A 20,398-nucleotide genomic window follows, 5' to 3' on the forward strand; every position below is an offset into this window, starting at 1 on the left:
AATAGATCACTCAGTTCCGACCCAAACGTACCAGTGCCGGGAGTCATGGTCTGTCGGAAACTCGTAAAATTTGATTAATGTACACAACTTCAATCAACTGCGGCGAAAATATGCTAAGGCAATGTTTGCTTTGATGCCTTCAAACTCACAGGCTGCTTGCTGCCACCGTATAAAGCAGTTTCAAAACACTGCCCGAAAACACCATCGGCGTTGGCAGTTGGAGCGCTATGCAGCCGGCGCTGACCACTGGGTTTTGAGACTGTGGCGAAAGGAGCAACTTATAAATGATGATGATTTACGAATTCACACTCCCGGCACTACCTTTTTTTTGTACGATTTTTGTTTGGCTCTTGGTCCAAAGTTTACTCCTTCCGGCTCCGGTTTCCGGCCGTTTCTGTGCTGAAATGAGGAATGAGCAATGAGATTTTTCAATTCCAACCCAAGGAAACCGACATTCTGCGGTTGCAGACGCTTTGGCAAACTGAGGCCAGATTTTTTTCCCGGTTCCCGCCTACTGTTTGGTTGGTGCTAAAATTTAAAAATAACTTCGTTTTCAGCCTTTGGAGGGGTTGTACTCGACTTGTCTGCTAATGCATTTATGGACACGTATCCATCCTTTTCTATTCATTCAGCTCAGTATTGATCCTTCAGGCGGAACCAGCAAGCCAACGTAGGCAGGGAACGTGCTCCGAATCGGAACGCTTTAAATCCCGTGCGGTCGGTAGTTGACCTAGTTTGCAACTTTAAATGTGATTAACATTCTCTTCGTCATCGCGCGCATCATCCAGCGAAGGTGGATGCGATCCTGTAATTAAGGGCATCTTTTTTCGCGTTGGCCACACTTACTTCACGATTTATGACGGCTGACGGAGATGGGCATAGTTGAATGCACGCCGAGTGGTGCAATTTTCCGATGTCGCAAGCTAAATTTATGGCTGATTACTCGCTGCGCTCCAAAGTTTTACGTCCTTTCAGTTTTTACCGCTCATGATGCTCGTGAAGGATAAAGCGACTGGAGTGTGAAAAATGACGTGCTGTACGGGGCAAATTTTTGATTTCCGCGTTTTTGCCGGTGGAGGCACAATGTGGCAACGTTCTCATTCGGCGCAAACCAGCAAACGCATTGCATTGCGAGGATCCGGGTGCTCCGGCTGCTCATCACCTCAGCGTTAGCTTTATGACTTATTTTGACCGTCTTCGCTTGTTCCGCCCCACTTTTGATTAACTGATAACGATGCCCAGGGGCCGACGGAACCGGAGACCGTTGATTTACGGCGGAAACGATGCGGAAACGGAAGTGAAAGAATGAATCTTTTTCTCGTTCCGGGTTCCTGGGGATTTATCGGTGGGAGCCCACGGATAAAGCCTCAGGGCTGGGGTGTCTTGAGCCAGTCAACGTTGCATCATCAAAATGGTTGCCCGAATAACACGGGGAGCTTTACTATTGTTCCCGGGTACTTTGGTTTAAGTGCCCTCTTGCTGCGTGTTACAATCCAGAGCGGTTTGCTACACACGGGAGACAATCAAAAACCGACGAAGAAAGCTCTCGATTAGGATAAGAGAATTTATTGCCCCACAGCTGGTGGATGGCCCTCGGATGCTCGGTAGAAGCACCAAGCGAAGTTTATCAGCGGGGAAAAAAAGTTGTTTAAATTGATTTGAAAAATAATTTATTCTTCACCGAAAAAGAACGCTGGTGACGATCAACACGCACCCCGAAGAAGACATAATCATAAAAGGTTCCATTTTCACGCTAATTTCACGCAGCCCCCAAAAACCCCCGAACGCCCAGGAAATTGATGATAATTGAAGGTGACACTGGTACGGCCCGGGTACGGTGCCACGGCGCCGTCGCCACAATTATAATAATTCTCTCAATCAGACTGTAAGGATGCGGGACCAGCAGTTATCATCAAAATCGCCATTTCCTTAAAAGGTAAATCCATATTATGTCCCCCCGCCGTGGCCACAATCCCGAGCACAACCCGTGCCCAGGGCAGACACCGATGGGGCTGACAGAAACACTATAATCAAAGCCGGGCTTCCTTGAATTGGCCCGTTTCGTTGGCGTTTTTGTTGCTTGCCATTCCAAAACAAATGGTCTTGAGCTCCCGAAATAAAAAGCAACCGCTCGGAGATTGGCCAACGCCACGAGAAGGCCGTAAAACGGAACGCTCCGGGCGCCCGGAAGGAGCTTAAGGACACAACATCGAGGGCGGACCGGTTGTCCGGCTCAGGTGAGCCCCTCAGGAGAATATGATCGGTCGGTTTGATCGGTCAAATTTATGACCACCGCCGGGTGCGGCAAGCGGGACTGCGAGCGTCACCGGCCGGACCCGGGCAAGGTGCGTCATTAAATCGGAATGCGTTACGGTGCTCATTAAATCATCCGGGATAATTATTGTTGAAAATAAAATTTTCAATTACTTTCTACATAAATATTTGATGTAGGCCACGCGGTACGCGGCCGGTCGTTCGCTAACTGGCCCCGCTGACCACTTATGGAAGGCGGTGCTGATCACTCCGGTTTACACTCCCTACAGGAGCCGGCCGGTCCGGTTCGAAGGCATTCTGCCCGTGGCACCCGCAGGTCCGTGGAGTGAATTTTCGTACATTATAGAGCAGTTTACGGCCATGGTGCCCGTGTCCCGTTTGCGCCGAGATTGATACGGTGGACGGGGACGAGCCTGAGCATCAGGTTTCGTGCTGGTTAGCAGCGAGCTAGGCCGACCGGCAGCCGGGCCGGAATCGCTTCACCTGTCCGTTAACCGGCGACATGTGGGCATCAAGCCTGTGTCTTCTGCTGGCCGCCGCTAAGGTGTCGTTTGGATCGATCGCATGAATTTCCCTTCACCGGCCCGGCCGGCCGTGAGGATGGACACGGTCGGTGCTATCTCTTTCGAACGAACGCGAGGGACTGATTTATTTTGATTAAATCTTAATTCAATCATTCCATCCCTGTTGTTAGATCGGCCGGTCCGGGGGTTGTGATGAAAATTGTGACATCAGGGAGAGCCAAGAGGTCCTCTCGAGTGCACTCTGAGCGACGGCCATAAGATGGTCATAAATTTTCCATTTTACGATTGATCAGATAACGAACAGGACAAATAAAACTGCCATTCGGTGCAATAAGAAAGGATTAGGCCATGAGGAGCGAAAAATGCAAATGGGAAGGATCGAGGACTGTCCGATAACTGCGAACGGTTGCAATTAAACTAATTGCCGAAGTATCGAGTTTACCGTAAGCAGACGATAAAACGGCAAAGAGAATGTCTTCATTAACTTTCAAACTAAAATGTTTCTCTTGACGCGATACCAGTTGTCGTAACATAACCACATAACATTGATTTTTCATACGATGATTACACCTTACGAATCGACATTTAAACTAAAGTTTGGAAATCTTTCAAAGTTGCAGTTGAAAACCTTACTGACAGCTCCAGAACAACAACACTAGCCTAGAATATTCTGGATGAGCCGACCAAACGCTCTCCAACGCCAGCTATAAAAACGATGATTAAACCAAATTGTGGACCAAAATTCGCGTATTGTGTAATTGAACAGCGACACGTCATAAACTGCCAAAACATTACGTCCGTCTAATCAAAGTAACCCTTGCCCACTGTGCAGCGTCCAATAAATCGAATCCGTTCTGGAAAATCGATCACAGCAAGCGTCGTCCGGATGATCGACGCTGCGGATGTTGCGCAGATCACCCTCGGGCACAGTAGCGACAGGTTAGCGATCATCGTCCTGACCATCGTTGCTCCCGATTTCCCGTTCCAACCCGTACGGGCTCGGTCGGGGAGATTCGCCCGTCTCTAGAAAGCTCATCATTAGGAAATTAAATAATTACCATTCGAGCAACCCCACACACCCGGGCTACCCGGGACACCTCACATCTGTGCGCCGAGAGGGTGATGATGATGAACTGTTTCGCCGGTGTGACGGTGCCGGGACTTTGTTATCATAAGTATGCAGCCGGCCAGCGGGAAAAGGAAATTACAATATGCAAATTAGCAATGCTGATGCTCGAAAGGGGCGTAGAGGCCGTCCTTCAGGCTGGCCAGGCATTTTCTAGTTCCCGTTTCTCGTCAGTCAGCCGCCGGTCAGTGTAATGTTTTCCATTCCCTTTTTTACATCGTCTAGGCCGTGGTCCGATCATTGTTGCGAAGCCGCCGCCGCCGTCGCACGTTGCATTATTGAATAGAGAGCGGTCCCCGTGCAGGTCTCCGTTTATTAACGGGAGATTGATGTTCTACGATAGACATCAATCAATGGGCCTCGATGGGTGGATCCTTCGACCACGCAGCACGAGCGTTTCATTAACAATGCAACAGCCGTGGCCGGGTGAATCGAGCTGATCAACAAGCGGAATAGACGCCCTTTGGCGATCGTGTAGCGGCCGTTTCCGCGAGCCGACCGGTAAACGTTAGCTCCATAAAACGGTGTCCCGTTGACAAGCCGCGGGGCAAAAGCAGAAGATGAAGTGCCGCGACCAGTTTTCCTTCACTTCGATGCGCGTTCATTTCTCAACGACCCGGCGAAGACGCTCACCGGAGCAACGCTTCTTCTGTACATTGTCAAAACTGTTTAGTTGATCGTTTCATCGTTTGTGTCATTTCATCATCGAGCGCACTGGAATCCGTGACATTGATTATGTTGTCGCCGTTGCTAGTTCGTTTATTAATTCTTTAAATTATAGCATTCGGGAGCGCCACAGTGGAACACAGAAGGTAGGTTCCATTCATTCTTTAGGGAATTCTTCCCGCAATGTTTCGAGTGGCGAACATGTACCGAGACGTTCTTCTCTGTTGAAGATGAAAACTTTACCTTTCTTTCTACGTCGAAAGGCGCGGAAAATGTTAAACTTTTATACGGAGAATGGAATGCGTTTTTGCTTTCAGTGAGATGGGCGCCGGATTTCGGTTGTGAGCCATGTTTTAATGCGCGTTGATGTTATTTAACTTTCGCCAGGTTTGAACATTACTCACGCTGCATTAGCAAAACAGAACTTCTGTTTTGCTTATAGCATTAATAGGTCACCTGCAAATCAGTTTATTTTACCCAAATCCGTGTCCTTGGGTCCAAGGCCCTCCAAAGGTCTCGTACCGTTCTTTTGGAGCCGATGAGAAACGGTCATTCCAAGAAGGACCGCGAACCGAGGGCAAATCAAATCAGTGCGCCACGCCATTTGTAGGCATCAATATTCATCATCACCGTCTCTTTTTTTCCACCGAAGGGCCCCATTTAAACGCCAATCACGAAGGGATAATAGTTTTCCGTCGAAATTCGTCTCCATTTGTGTGTTGCGGAATTGAATTTCCCGGTCGCGTTTCAGAAAACCCTTCGAACTGCATCGCATCGCTCGAAACCGTTCAATCTGTGCACGGATTTACATTTCATAACGCCAACGAAAATGGCCTTTCGGGGCGCCCGGAGGGCCCGGAACATGGCTGCACTACAAAATCGATTTCGTTCGCCGAATCTGACTGGTTCTGACAAATAAGGGCGTTTTGATTGTGCAGCCACGCGTGGTCGCGTGTGCATTTTTCCGATTCCGACTGCATGATGGCAGCAGCAGGAATGTAGATAAGACGTGGCAAACTTTTGCGCTGGAGTCGTAATCCTGGATTTAGTTGAAATGGCAGACACAGATCCAACGTGATGCACCGACGTTCACCTTTTCTTTGCCCGCGACGCTAGAAACAGAAAATATGGTCCCTCGGGCTCGGGCAGGAACAAAGTTCGATAGCTATCAACCAACGAGCTATGAGAAGGAAAGAGAGATTTGGAAAGTATTTGGAAGTGATTGCACCGAAATTTACTCCTGAAACGATAGCATCTGATGGTGAAGTCAGTTCGCGGGCGAACGAACTGGCGCGAACTTCTCGGAAAACTTCCGATCCGCGCTTCTAAAATGTTTTATTTCGCACCGTCCAAATTCGGTTCCTTAAATTCACCGTTGGCAGGCACATCAGCGAATGACACACAGAGGGCACTACGCTTCACACTTCGACCAAATCGTGTGGCCGGTATAGGTGGCCAATGAACAGAATCTGCTTCGAGGAGCGCTTCAGGATGGCGAACAGAAACGACCGTCCGACGTAGAACTGGTAGCTGGCGGTGCTGCGTTTGCTGAAGCTGTGAACGGCCGCCACACCACCGGCCTCGGCCGTACGCTCGTGAACACTGATCGCGGCCCGGTGCATCACACTGTCCAGCCCGGAGTCCTGGTCGCTGAAGAACCGCAGCTCCCGTAACCGAAATAACGGCTCGAGCCCGATCGTGTCGCGCAGAAAGTCTGTCGCATTAAACTCCGTCTTGATCGAGAACACCGGCACCACGATGCTGGCCCGCTTGCTGCTGAAATGGGCGTGGATCGCGTCAAAGTGTTCCGGCTCCAGCACCTTCACGATCCGCTCCAGCCCAGCGTCCCGGTCCGGGAGCATGATCCACATGCTCGAATCGCTGCGCGCCTGGAACGGCAACTCCAGCACTTCGATCTCCAGCTCCGGGATGCGCGCGAACCGAAAGTCACCCTCCTTGTACATGGTGGTCGTTTGGTACAGCTTTTCGATCCACCCGGACCGAAAGTCGCGCGCGAAGGTATCCCGGGCGTCGAACCCACTGGCAAACGGAGGTCGGCATAGCCCCGCGCTCAGCTGTATCAACTGCAGGTGCTTCGGAACGTCCCCCAGGAACAGCGTGTCCCGGATGAGGCCGTTCGTGCGCACGTTCAGAAAGTGGTTCGCCCTCCGCATCACACTCTCGCGTTGCGAAAAGTCCAGGTACATGAGCAGCGTGTTTAGGTCCTCGGCCATAATGTCCCGCATTTGGGAGTCCACCTCGCGGAACCCGTTCACGATGATGCGGTTCTTCATCCGGAAGCCCTCCGATCCTTCGCTGAGCGTGTAGTGCAGTTCCTTCTGCTCTGCCAGGAACTCGCTGAAGTTGGCCGGCAGCGCAAACACTTCCCGCAGCCGTTCGCGCGATGCACCGCTCGCGATCGAGTACAGCATCGCGATCGAGTTCTGGAGCGTAAACGGTGCCACGATCACATTCTGCTCCGGTTTGAAGGCTGCCTGACAGGGGGGAGGTGGAAGGAATCGCAGGTGAACTTGCGGGTGGGACACCTTCCGGCACCGTCGACACTCACCTTGTACAGACTGAGACTGAAGTTGGTGTGGCTGAACGGGAAGCGGAGCTGCATCATCGGGGCAACATTTTGGGACCCGCAAATCAACAACAGTGGCACCAGGCATGACAGAAGTTGACGACGTCCTGACGCCATCACACACACACACCGGGAAGGGGAGCCTTTCACATTCGGGGAGGAGGCACCTCCGAATCGGCCCGGAATCGACGCACCACTGACGTGTCCACGCGGACGCCAAGGAAGTGTTGAAAATAGAAACAATTTCACTCAATTGTCGGGCGTCGGGCGACGAGTGTGGCGCTGATCAGCGCATTGTCCGGCCAGCCGAGACCGAGGTCGGTCACACTTCGTCAGTGCGCACACCCCACACAATCAGTGATCGTCAGTGATCATTACCTTAAGTTGTTGACCAAGTGCGCGCGCGTGTTGACACCGTTACGTCTGGTGGTGGTCGTGATGGGGCCGCGCCTGCCGCTTTGTTTTGGGTGGCCACCTGATAAGACCACGAGGCCATCGCAACGTGATTGAGACTGCTCTGCCAACCGGGAGGTGGTGCGCGCTGCTAATAAGATTACACTCAAAAATCATCTCAACAAGACGTCGTACCGTCGAGAGTCGAGAGAGTCCGTCCCATCTCTTTCGGTGCTGTGTTCTTTTAATTAAGAAATTTAGCATCGAATCTAGCGCCAAGAGGGCCAAATTTTCCTTTTCGATTTTCGTTTCAGACGTTCTCCTAGTTCTGAGCGCCTTTCTAGGACCGACGGCGGTGGGCCGTCGAATGAATTTAATTTGGAGCTTAAATTAACGGGGAGCAGCATCCCGGCATCCCGATTGGGCGGGAAATGGTGATGCAAAATTGGGAAACATAATCACCTGCCATCGCCATCAAAAGCCCCGCCCCCCAGAGTCCAATCAGGTTCTCAGGGCGAGGGAGAAAAGTTCTGTTTAAAGATTTCAACATTGGATGCCGAAGAGAGTAGTGATTTGGAGCGTCTTCTTTTGAACATCTGTCAGTGAAGAGACCCACAACAGACAACGGCACTGCATCAGGTCCGCAGAGAGACGGAACTGTGTGTCACTCGAATCGATTGTTCCCGGTCCGGAGATAGGGGAATTTACGGAAGTAATGTAATTAGTTCCGGCATTATGTTTTAATTTGTTCGTCGGAAGTAGCCCGCCTCCGGAGCACTCACGCCGAGTGTGTGTAGAGTGTTCGCAAAACTTTCCAATGGTGAATTTAAACGAGTGGTCGCATGTCCTCCGGGTTCCGAGTGACGGTCCATCGACGACACGGGAGTCGCTCCCGGGGACTCTGCTGTTCCGGCAGACGCGCTCGAAAGTGTTGCACACGAGTAGTGTAATTACAAAGTTCTACAGAAAGCGCCCGGAAATGGAACGTGGTCTTCTCCGAGAAGCTACTGCTGCCAGGACACTGCTGCTGCTTAAGGTAAATGAAATGAGCAAATTAGCCTGGGTTGCGCTTGTCCTCGGGCACCGGATCTGGTTACGCCCGTTTGAGTGTTCCAGGTCAGCGAGCGGCCAATCGGTACTTTGTGGGTTAGATCGGCACGTCGGCTGAATAAAGTTTTTGGTCGTAGTTGAGAGTATTTATTGCCATCAACGGTCCTAACCGACGTAAAGAGCATCGTTCTAGGTCAAGTACTGTTTCTCAAGTGTCTCAGTGTCTTGGAGCAGCTTATCAGATTGTACGCGGATGGGTGCATTATTTTTAACAAATGGGAATGAAGCGTTCATAAATTCAACATAAAGTGACACAAACATTTGACAGTTGCCTGGAACCCGGTTAAAAATGTATGACCATGGCCATCGGTTGATTAAAGATTACTTCTTCCGTGCTCAGCATATAAAAAGGGGTACTTTAAGATGAAAATTAGCCGGTTCCGTGAGCCGTTCTCGCTGTTCCAGGAACCGTTCAAAGAGTCGGCGCCTCGGTTGGATAGATTTATTTACGAATTTTAAAACAGGCCTTCCACGAACAAAGCCGGGTCGAAGCCACGCAAACATTTTGCTTTTCATACTTTATCGCTCGTTGTTCCAGATTGAAATTTACATTACCTGGAACCAGGAACTGTAATAAGCGCCCACCGAAAGGTACGCGAGAACCTCAATCGGGCAAGCGAAAGGGTTCGTGAATTGATTCAATTTGGATTAAAGTCAAGCACCGGACAAAATAATGGGTCTTAACGAAACGGAACAACACGCAAAAACCTCGGACTCGTACTTGCGGTGCGGACGGAAAGAGGAAACGAACATGCAGCACCGTCCCGAGTGCCAAGAACCGTGCTCTAATAATGGCGCAAAACATTATGTGGACCGTGAAGCAAAAAAGAAACCTCTTCCGGAAAACCCGGAAAACGCAAAACCCCTTGCTGTGGTTGTTAATGTCCGAAGCCGGGTTTTTTGTTTGGCGTTTGCTCAACTGAACCGGAAAATATAAACGCCAACTAGCCTAGTTAATTGCCGATCGGCTGCGTAAATAGGAGCGGCACAAAAAAAAAATAATAGAAAATACGGCCTACTCAAAACCTCAAGAATCTTTTCGTGGCATCTCTTTGACAAAGGTCCCAAGACGCCGGATGCCAATTTCGGTGACGGCACCGATCGCACGAATGGCGCTGATTATAATGATTTCTTCTTCGGTCTTCGGATCAATCCTTTGTCGTCGTCTGGTGCGTCTTTGACGTCTTGTGCGAACGCAGTCAGCTGGCCTGAAATCCTTTAAGCCGATTTTATGTCAATTTAACGGCTCGATTAGGCTTAAGGCAGAAAAGGCCTGCTGGGCGCCGGAATCGAAAAGTCACTGCTAATCCCAGACCCCGTAAGAAGCGTGGTGCGTAAAGAGTGTCAAAAATGGTACATTTTATAATGCGAAGTAGGCGTGCAATGTGGTTGCTCCGTGACACGCTCACTCGTCTTAATTGAAATTTCAATATGTTCGCTTTGATTTCATATTCCACCTCAGCAAGGGATCAGGTTCAACACACCGACCCGAAACGACCCAGAGGGACGACTGATAAAAAACTTAATTTAACAACCCGTTCGTCAAGCAGCGCCGAGTCAAGTCAACTTTTGGCATCGTACGGTATTGTTTTCCCGTTTAATATCCGCCCGTTTTCACGCTTTATGACACGGCTTACGTGAATCTTCTCTCGTTTCCAGTGGACAAAGGAAGGACGATTGCCGCCACGGGACGTGAACTGGCGTGTGAAATACATATATTTTCGCCATTGAGCGGATCCCCGTGCCGGCGCCGGCATCGCCATCACCACTTGGCGTTTCTTTTGACGCGTAAGCATTCGATCCCTGTCCTTTTAGTGTCACCTTCGACGCCGACGAAATAAAGCGGGTCAGGGACTTGGATTGGGTCCTTCCGAGAAAAACCAACGTATCGATTAGTGTGAACTTCGAATCCGTTGCGGCTGGACCCGGAGTTTACACGAGGGTGTGTGTGTGTCCGACACACACACACATTTCTTGGTTTTTCGGCCATGAAAGCAATTTGTTGAGATGTTCTAAACTATTGCTTGTCACAGACGTCTTTTGGGCGATTCGATGGATCACCGAGAGGGCGAAAGGTGTAACTACGAGTGTGTGTGTGTGTGCGGCCGGTCTGGGTCCGCGTGGTCCGGGACGTGACTTGTTCTATGCTCCATTGAACTTGAAGCTGAATGGCTATCAATTCACTCTCTAGTGCTGCTCTCTGTCCGACCGCAGCCGGATTTTCCCCCGCATCAGCGGCACCGTTGAAGTGGGAAACGGCTTTCCGGTGTGAAAAGAAACGTTTAGAAATGGGATCCCACACCACTCGGGGATGCCGGCCGGCCGGCCACTTCGCCGCTGATGACGGGGACGCGTGGCGTAAGTGGCGATTTTCCTCGGCTCATTTTCCATTTTGCCACGGTTATGAAAATAGTTCAACCGACGACGAGTACGCCGCAAGTGCCCGGGACCGGGTTATTTTGGGGATCGATCGATTTTTGTGCGACTCGAGAAGTCATTTCACGCTGAGTCAGGAAGTGGAAAACCAAAGCCTGAAAACACAGGATCTTGAAACTTGTGGCCGAACCCCCCAATTCAGATTGTGTATTTTACAAACTTTGGGAACTCAAACAGGACCTGCCAGCAAATTGTTTTATTTTCCACGCCGAAACGGGGGCCAACTGACTGCTAATAGAGTTTCAAGAAGATAATCATCGTTACGACTTTCGGTGCCGTGCACCGTTTGCAAGAGACGTCCTGGCGTCGAAACGGAGCCCCGGATAGATGGCGTCGATAGTCGCGGGTCGAAGGCGAGAAACAAAACCTTCTTCAATATCGAATCGATTTTCTCCGAGACCTCGAAGCTCGGATGCTCGGAACGGATTTCGTTGATTTGATTAACATTTACTCGATCGTGTTTGGCACAACTTGGCCCTGCCAAGGGTATTTGGCACGTTCGCTTTACACTAGCATTCTTCAAAGGCCAACGGGCAAAATGAGGCCACCGAATGCTGCAGATGATTTAAGCGGACCAACCACTCCCGAAACACCTGGAACTACGGAGAACACGTTCGCGCTGCGGGCGTCGGATTTCGTCGGGCCAACTTTGTGGGCCAGCCCGAAGAAGCATTGCCAACTATACCGAGCTCGGTTGTCCCCGATTTTCAGCGGAACTTTGCGAGGTTGAGTAATGAATTTCTGAGCTTCTGTGTGTTTGATTATTTTCCGTGACTACCGATTCCGATTTGCATCTGACGTCCCGAGTGCGCGGACGTGACGACGAGTTGAGTTGGCCGGTAATTAATTCGCTTAACGTTCGCTGCTGAATTATGACACGTTATTATCCCGTTCGTGTAATCGCATCAACAGTATGTCAACAAACGGATCACGTGGTTAATGATTGGTAATCTCGAGCACGTAAATGGGGATACGCCATGTTCGCGAACCAATGTTTATCGGTTGACCTATTGTTGCACACCATTCAGTTCATTAGCGATCCGGTTATTTATTGTGCGGCGGGCTTTTCGCGCAATCCGCGTTCGAAATAAATAATTAACGAGGCACAGCAGTACACACAAATTGAACTCATTAAATCACTTTTTATGAAAGAAAGCCCCCTAGAGTTTGGCGTTTGGCAACAACCGATACGATCTTACGAATGCGCGTCAATTACGGAATTAAATAAGTTTCGAGTCTGCGTCGTTCTGAGTCGTTCCGCCAGCACTTGCCGACAACTTTCTTCCAGAAGTTTTCCACCGAAGAAGGATAACTTCAACTCCTGCGCTGACGCTGATGGCCAAGTCAAAGTGCATTCTGTAGACACGTGTGCCGTCAACGCCAAACGCCGGCGGTCCTTGCCGGGAAGATTAATGCGCCATCATGCAACATAAATTACTCCCAGAAACTAGCGTAAGCCAAGTTAATTAACACCTCGGCTCAGGCGCTCGGGTTCCTTTCCAAAGGAATCAATTCGTCAGCCGTTTGAATCCGCCACCGGCATCATAGATGGCCGGAAGTTTGGCCGGAAGTTTGACTCCGAACGGTGCATAGTATTCCCGGCACTGTAATTTGTTTGTAGCCGTTCCCTGATGCCCTGGATCGTGTCCCAACCGGGACCGCAGCAACCGCAACTCCGAAAGAACCTCCGGTGGCTGCTGTACGACCGCCACCGAAAAGAATCGTGATTCGGGAGCCGCAGCCGCCGGGCAACCGAGGTGAAACCCGGGCCCGCAGGCGCAGCCACGAGCTTGAATATGCTAATTGAAATGCAAATTACAATCCACCCATGCAACGAACCCGACTCGGCACGGCAGAATGCATCGTTACACCGCAAACCTCCTACCCGGCTGTCTCGGGCAGACTCCGGGCAACTTTCTGAATGATGCTTCCGGTTGCCCGTTGGAAACCCGCGGGGGGAAACCAGGTCAAAACCAAAGATTTGCCGCCTGAATGCGCAAGTTGACAAAATTAATTTAAGGGCCCCTCTGCTCAGGCTTCTTAGAGAGGCTTTTGAGGGGCGTGTGTGTGTGTTTGTGTGTGTAGGTTTGATGCCGGAAATGATTTATGAGCCCCACGGCGACGTTTCGTTCGGCGGCGCGACGCTTCCGGAAGGACTTTAAAGTTTGCTCTCGCCGTTTAACGTTCTCCCAACAAGCTACCTTTTGCAGAGTAAACAATGTTCTAAACATACTACACAAACGTTGGCCAAACAATGGGCGCTTTTTGGGGTCGTTTTTGATACACCGAAACCTCGCCGGTTGGAACAATGCCATTACGTTTAAAGTCACGCCACCGGGCACGCTCCTAAATGCCACGTGTTGTGGCCCCAGTTTAATAGCGTGGCCGCTTATCAAGTGGCTTCAATCACGGTTCGCTCAACAGGATGCTAATGGTCGTGTTTTGTCGAATGTTTGGTAGCTTTGGATGAATAATTAAGAGTTGCCATAGTAAAATAAATTATTGAAATATGTTCATTACTTGACTGTAAGATATGTTAACAGCATTCTCGACTGTAAGCTGTGTACAAGATTGAAAACATTATTGTGTATGTGCCGTGTGCTCAATTCCATCGGGAACCCAAAACGGCGCTTGACGACATCGTTAAGATAATTATCAATTATATGGCGTCCCGGATTTGCTGATGGTCCTTTTATGGCAACAAAACGGTAGCGCACCGCCGACGACGACACGGCCAGCTTTAAGACGTTGCGTCCCGAAAGTGGCACACCGTGGCGGGGGACACGATGCATGTTCGATGATAAATTTTTGCATATCTCTGATCCGCAATCTGGCAATCCCCGGCATAATGTATTCATAATGGCGGGCGAGGGCAAGAGACACTCTCGAAAAGGGTCCGCCGCCGGAGTGCGGAAATGGATGCAAGCGGGCGCGATCCCGACGGGAACGGCGAATGGCCACATGCCCCGACATCAGCATAATGCAGTCGCTCGATATTTGCATGAAGTGAAGTGTACTCCATTGTGTGGCCCGCTGCTCTGTGGGTGCTCCGAGGATCCCGGATCGGGCTGCTGATGGACTTCTCAATCTGTGGCCCGGTGACAGCGCGAGGGCGTAAACTATGGCCTGCAGACATTCGGTTTTTAAAGTTGTGCTCGATTTACGCTCGAGGGCAGATCGGTGCAGGATCCACAGGTGAGGCGGTAACAAACGGTAACGGATTCTGCGTTTCCGTTTCATTATTTTTAATTACCCACTACTGAAGCGCGCGCCCCACTGAGCACATTTCCGCCCAGGAGCTCTCATTGGCCAATTCGGAGCTGAAAATCGGATGACCCCCCCGTGGGACACTCCGGCCCCGGATCGCGAAGCGTTGTTTGTTTAAGGGAAAATGTGTTACATTCGTCCGACTCCGGGGACGTTGGGTCCTCTGTCCATTCGAGAGCGCGTCTGTCAGTAAGTGGCCACTGTGTGTGCACAGTTCGGACAAGAAAGAACCCGTGTGAAGGACGCGCTCCGTAAAGTCGGAGGGACTTTTGAACACAACACACCTGTTTCGCGCGTGTTGAAAGGCGATATAATGAGCCGACGACTGACATCCGTCGGCGGCGGCCGCAAGGTGTTGTTGGTTCAATGTGCCCATTCAGCTGACACTCGCGGTCGCGGTCGCGGAATCGTCAGGGCGTATTATTGCCACCGAATGGCCGGGGACCTATCCACCCGGAGCCAACAGTCGAACGAAGGACGCAAGGAAAGCAACAGAATCGAGTTGGCTGCGCTTCGTTGTCCATTGCCGCTTAACCAGGGCGGTTTTGCAGTATGTTAATCTGCGGCTCTCCACGTCAGGAGGCGATGATGGCAATCCGTTAATGATCCCAAATCCACCGTGAAGCCGAGATGTAACCAGGGACTGGCGACCGACCAAGTACCACTCCAAATGGACCGCCGAGCGCCAAGCTGGCAAAAGTGGTCTGCCCCACCTGCGCCGGGCCGGGACGGGACAAACTATAAATAAGTTCTATGTAAACACACTCGACTCGGGCGGACGGGCGGACGGACGAGACATAAAACTCACGCTCATAAACTTATGAACCAGTTATGGCGCGCGAAGTGCGAGATGCGCCTCTCGGATGGCCAGACAGCACCGGTGACGTGGTGACGACGACGGTTTTCTGTTTCCTCTTGTCCGTTGATTTACATTAATTTGTCGTGTAAATGGCCACCGGCCCTGCCACTGTGGCCAATGTGGCTGATTATTGGGGGCTAATTGTGATCTGAGTGTCGCGATAAGCGCGTAATTTCCCGTTGGCCACTCACAATCAACGGCAGAACGTCGGATAAAAATAGATAAAAATGTGTCAACAACAAGCGCTCGCGCTGGAACGGCGGTCTCGTCCCGATGCGTCGTCCTCGGTTCCTTGGTGCGACATCCTTTCAGATGCCTTCTCGTTAATGTTGCTGTTAATCTTATTAACAGCGAAGTTTTTTTTTGTTGTCGCCTCTCTACAATGTCACCAGGTTGTTGGTTTTCCCGTCCTGGTCGGTCCTGGTCGGAATTTTGATTCCGAAGACGCCGGTATCGTCTCGGGCCCCCGATGTCTCGTATAATTAGCATTTTTATTTTAACGCGCTCTGTCGTACTATATTAAACGCTTGGGAAGGCGCGCGTCCCGTGATGTCCGGACCAATTTGTATGCTCGTTTATGTCCGGCTTTTATGTTGACTTTTTGCTGGCGCTGGCGCGGGCAAGGAAGCACCAACCACGAAGCAGAACGGCTTGATTCGTGTCGTGAAATCTGGCGTTCTGGAAAATGGCGCAGGCGATAATGGTGTTTCGAGACCATTTCGGGCTTTTGGGCCATTGAAAGGAGGCCAGGGTTTTCATTCCCGTGACCGAACGGAGACATACGGCTTCTGTGGCGCGTGTGGGACGAGAAAACACCTGGCACTCCGTGGTCGTAATCTCATAAATTTCATCTCATGGTCCCCGCGCACATTCCGTATTGTGGCATTCCGTTATTCCTTCCCGGCACACAGTATTCTAAGCATTCCGAAGGGCGATCAGTTTGCACGAAAATTCTTCACTCCAAAGTAGGCACCGTGGTTGTGGCCATCCATCCGTTCGTCGTTGCCATGGCAGCCACCGCAGGAGCAAGACCTCGCTCGTACGAGGTTGTAAATGAGCAACGGTTCCGACGCAGCCGTCGTCGCATGTTTGACTAGAAATGCGCGGCCAATTATCTGATAATCGGTATCGGGAGTGCAGCGTGTGTAACACCAGTTGCACCGTGGCCACCGTCATGGCACGTGATTGGTGACCATCGACGGCGGTGGCGATAGTCGCGTGGACACGATACGGTGTTGCGCGCGACATGGGTGAAAGTAACGACATGTGGAACCGCGTGTCCATCGGGCACGGAGGGCGACCGTGCGATGGCGGCAATGGACAAAATTGTTTAAATAAATTCGTTTTCATGAGCAGCGCTGGGAATGGACTTTCGTATTCTGTAACTCGAAGTAAACAACTTCTTTCAATTTATCCTTTATTTTGGTCGAACGATAACTCCCATAGTGCAAGCGCGAGTTCTTCGAGCGTAGCTCTTCCGTTGCTTCCGCTGAAAGTAAGACAGAGCAGTGCGATGGGGCCGCTTTTTCACGGGGTTGTGGTCATGTTTGTGGCGCCGGGCGCAACACTGCGGCTCCGGCTCCCAGCGAGGGATGCTGTGGCCGGCGCACGAGCGAGAGGAAACGGAAGAGATGCCGGAGCCGGGCGTAATTGGCCGCTATTTGCCACCGCACGCCGTCCTGCAAAGTGGCCACGACATGCCATGACAGCCGGCGCAGGGTGCGGGGCGCAATTGGAGCGCCGTTCCGGTCGTGTGCAGTGTTGCAGTATCGTTAGCGGCGTTATTTGTGTATGGGAAGTTTTAAAAGCAGGGATTTATGAAGATATTATGCTTATCGACGGCACGACAGGCGCCCAGTTAGCGAGTGACACACGCGAACCCGCCTAACACGCGATCGGCCACCGGGCTACGGCAGTGCACTTGCACCGCACCGCGAAGAAGGTCGCTTCGAGCACCCCTCCCGAGGCCCAAAAAAAAAGGACTGCAAAAAGCTCCAAGACACAAGCCGAGATGCGAAATTCCCTTTACGGAGTCCAGGCGCACGCGTGGCCAGTAATGATGTGTGGGGCCGGCCGTCTACGTAACGCCGGCTCCGTCAATCACGCACGCAAAGATCGTTCGCGTAGCGTGAGTAGAGCAAATAAAGGCACACAAAATATCTTCATTTCTCTACTTGTTCTTCATTACGTGAGAAACTGCGCGGTATCGCGGGGTGAGCTGATTTCTTGATTCCAACTTCATCCTTGTCCAATATTGGTTTTCGTTTACGGTAAAATTAGCGCAAAACGAAAAGAGACTCCTTTTAATGATCGCATCAAGATTTGCCTATTTCAAACTGAGCAACGGATTGAGCTAATTGAGCAACGTGCTCGTCTTTTTAAGCGTACCGGTTTTCAATACGATATCGTGTATTTTTTCAGGTGTTGTTGCTATTTTTGGACGTCCCTGACTTGGATGGTCTTCAAGGCTTGTAGGCCACATTGCAACCCACCTTTCTACTGCAGGCGAACAGTCCTTATACTCTTTCAATGTTCGATCATAAATTTCCTTTTTATAAATCCTCCAAAAATAAAAGTTCAATTACTGCTCGATACTTGATTTTTTTTTTCATTGTGACACTCATATGAAGAGTTTAACCACCTATCAAAATAAATTTAATCTAGTAGCAGCGCCCTCTCTTATTGAACCGCAAAACTTATTGAACAACCCAGTAAGTAGGCTCTGCTCATGGGATCGAGTGACGCAGAAGAGAACTTTTGGCTGCTGCAAATTTGTGTCAAACATTGTGTCAGCTCATCGCCCGTTCGTTAGATGCTCAAGAAAAGCATCCACATCTTGTCATTCAATTTGTCTCCAGATTTTCGTGTTTACTCCGCCTCAACTCGTTCGTACCGCTTGCCATTCGGCCCGGGGGTTTAGCGACACATTAGCGAACCGAACCGCGGGCCTTGAAACGGCAAGAACTTTCATCCCATTTTCCAGCGATACGAATTTGTTTCGAAAGTATGTTATCTTCGTCCGTTGATCCTCGTGCAGCCCGAAATAGTTTGCCCGGCCGGGTCGGGTCGTTAGAAACGGGATAAGCAAAAGTTTTTTCATAAATTATGTTCACGTCTCCATTCAACCGCCCGGCCGCGTAGTTTTGCCTTCATGGAGTCTTGGCGTTGGCTTGCAGATCATCCTGAGGCAAGGCAAGGCCGCAGAAGATATTATATAGTGCCAGGGCGGGGGATGGTGGTGGGCCTGTACCATAATCTTGATGGTGAGTTAGCAGACGCGTTTGCGGTGGCTGTCGGCGACCAGTTGATGTTGGCCGGAAATATGCGGTGCAAGGCACCAGTTCCTGTCTCATGTTACCAATTCTCATTATGATCGCTGGTAATGGAATCTACTGACGTTGCCGGAAGGCGTCACACGGAGATTCTCACGCAAATGAGCGATGGATGTTGACTTTACGACTTCGACTAGACTTTGGCTGAACGATGCATTCAGTAGGGCAAGACCCCCCCGAGAGCCAGACAGATGGTAATTGAATATCAATACGACGTCTGATCCAGGCTAATCGTTTGACTTTGTGCTGATTGTTGATTAATGGAAGGGTAACGGTTGTATAAAGGATAATAGCCGTAATGTGCATTTTGCTTGCCAAGCTGCAGGGTTACTTTCTTACCAAACAAAGAAGGTTCTTCTCGAATTCCTCTCTCGCACTGACTCGGACAAAAGAACGGGCCAAATATCGACCTGACTGCATTACAATGCCGAGACAGACAACTTAATCAGTCGGATTGGTCACGAAAAGGTCTTTATTAAAATGCTGAATCGAACCGTCCGAAAGCTTGCCGCTCCACGGAGCGCAAGTGAGGTTAGAATGGCCACACCGGATCACCGTCTTCACCGATTCACCGACGTCGGACGTGTAATTTACACTCCGTTGCTAGGCGACCGGGATCGCGCTCAGGGTGAATGTCAGCCATCGGCCGTATTGAAAGTGGCCGTGTGACGCTGATTAAAATTTAATTGAATTATTTGCTTTCTCGCTCTTCCAGACGTTGCGAGGAATTTCCGGCAGCACCTTCTAAACACGAGCACCGGAGAGCCGTGTTCTGGTGAGTCCTAATTGTCGCCCACCGATCGCCTGAAGGATTAGACTCGGGTGCCCGGGGCCGTAGTAATTTGAATAATCCAATTAAGCGACAGATTTATGCCCAGGACCGATCGTGGGACGCCCGTTTAACGCCAAGGTGAGCCGCGCGACACGAAAAGCGCGATGCCGAAAGTGCGTACCATCGTAACCTTGGGGACCGACGGGAAGCTCGAGAAGCTTTGCGAGTAATCCGACTACCAGATTGGACGTCGGCCCCGACGACGACGGCATGCAGTCGTCGACTGGTGTGCAAATGGTGCAGAAAATTGAATCCCATTCCGCCCAGCTTAGCGGTCAGGCCGAAGGACGAATGAAGGAGACTGGGGTAAAGTTGACCTAGAATACTATAGTTTCCGGATCGTCGGTACATCGCGAAGTGCTAAGCGCTTTGAAAACTGTTCAAAACTGTTTGACGTGCTCGGAAGTCGGCGAAGCTGAGTTCACTCACGGACCCGAACATCACTTTCCTTCTGTCCGCGGCTGCGTGCCCAGCGGCGAGGACACACTCGTTAACCCGTCCCGTCTGCCCTCCCCGCACGGTCTCGGCCTGATTTAGATCTTAATCAGAGGCACGGCCCCTGGGTCCGTGCGCGAACGCCAGTGGAATACATAATCAAAGGCACGGGCTGATGCATTTAATTTACGATCCTCCTCCGTGGGTTTCGCACCGCATTATGCTCCGCTTCCTCTGGTTCCAATCCGCCGTTCCACGCAGACATGAAAGGAAAGGAACAGGGAAAGAAAAATCGAAAATCCGGCTGCCGTTGGACAAACAGAAAGCGAGTGGCGTCCCACCGTCGGTTTTACATGCCACTTATCTCGCGTCACGCGTAACGTACATGTTTTGATCCCTAAAAAGGAAAAGGTTGTTGTGGTTTTGTTCGGTGCCCGCGCCAGACAGGAGTCCTGTTCCAGCGAAGATTAAGGACAATCTTTAAATCAATTTCCATTTAATGAACTAGTTCAATTAAACTCAATCAATCGATCGATCGGCTTGGGATGGGGCCGTCC

General features: G+C 50.7%; 1 protein-coding gene across 1 annotated transcript; it reads right to left on the reverse strand.

Annotated features, from left to right (window-relative positions):
• Positions 1-5,928: 5,928 nt before the first annotated feature.
• Positions 5,929-7,451, reverse strand: LOC128271271 (neuroserpin-like). Its single transcript, XM_053008728.1, has 2 exons — positions 7,160-7,451; positions 5,929-7,085 (listed from the first exon to the last, which is right to left on the reverse strand). The coding sequence occupies exons 1-2, from the start codon at positions 7,292-7,294 to the stop codon at positions 6,009-6,011; spliced, it is 1,212 nt and encodes a 403-aa protein (XP_052864688.1). The 5' UTR covers positions 7,295-7,451; the 3' UTR covers positions 5,929-6,008.
• Between the last annotated feature and the right edge of the window lie 12,947 nt (positions 7,452-20,398).

Source organism: Anopheles cruzii, chromosome 3 (genome assembly GCF_943734635.1).
Source record: "Anopheles cruzii chromosome 3, idAnoCruzAS_RS32_06, whole genome shotgun sequence".
Taxonomy (NCBI): domain Eukaryota; kingdom Metazoa; phylum Arthropoda; class Insecta; order Diptera; family Culicidae; genus Anopheles; species Anopheles cruzii.

Bases quoted from the DNA above. Each gene is read 5' to 3' on its own strand.
- LOC128271271 (XM_053008728.1), bottom strand. From the start codon at position 7,294: ATGGCGTCAGGACGTCGTCAACTTCTGTCATGCCTGGTGCCACTGTTG. The intron at 7,086-7,159 runs GTGAGTGTCGAC...CCCCCCTGTCAG, and splicing joins TCAGTCTCAGTCTGTACAAG to GCAGCCTTCAAACCGGAGCA.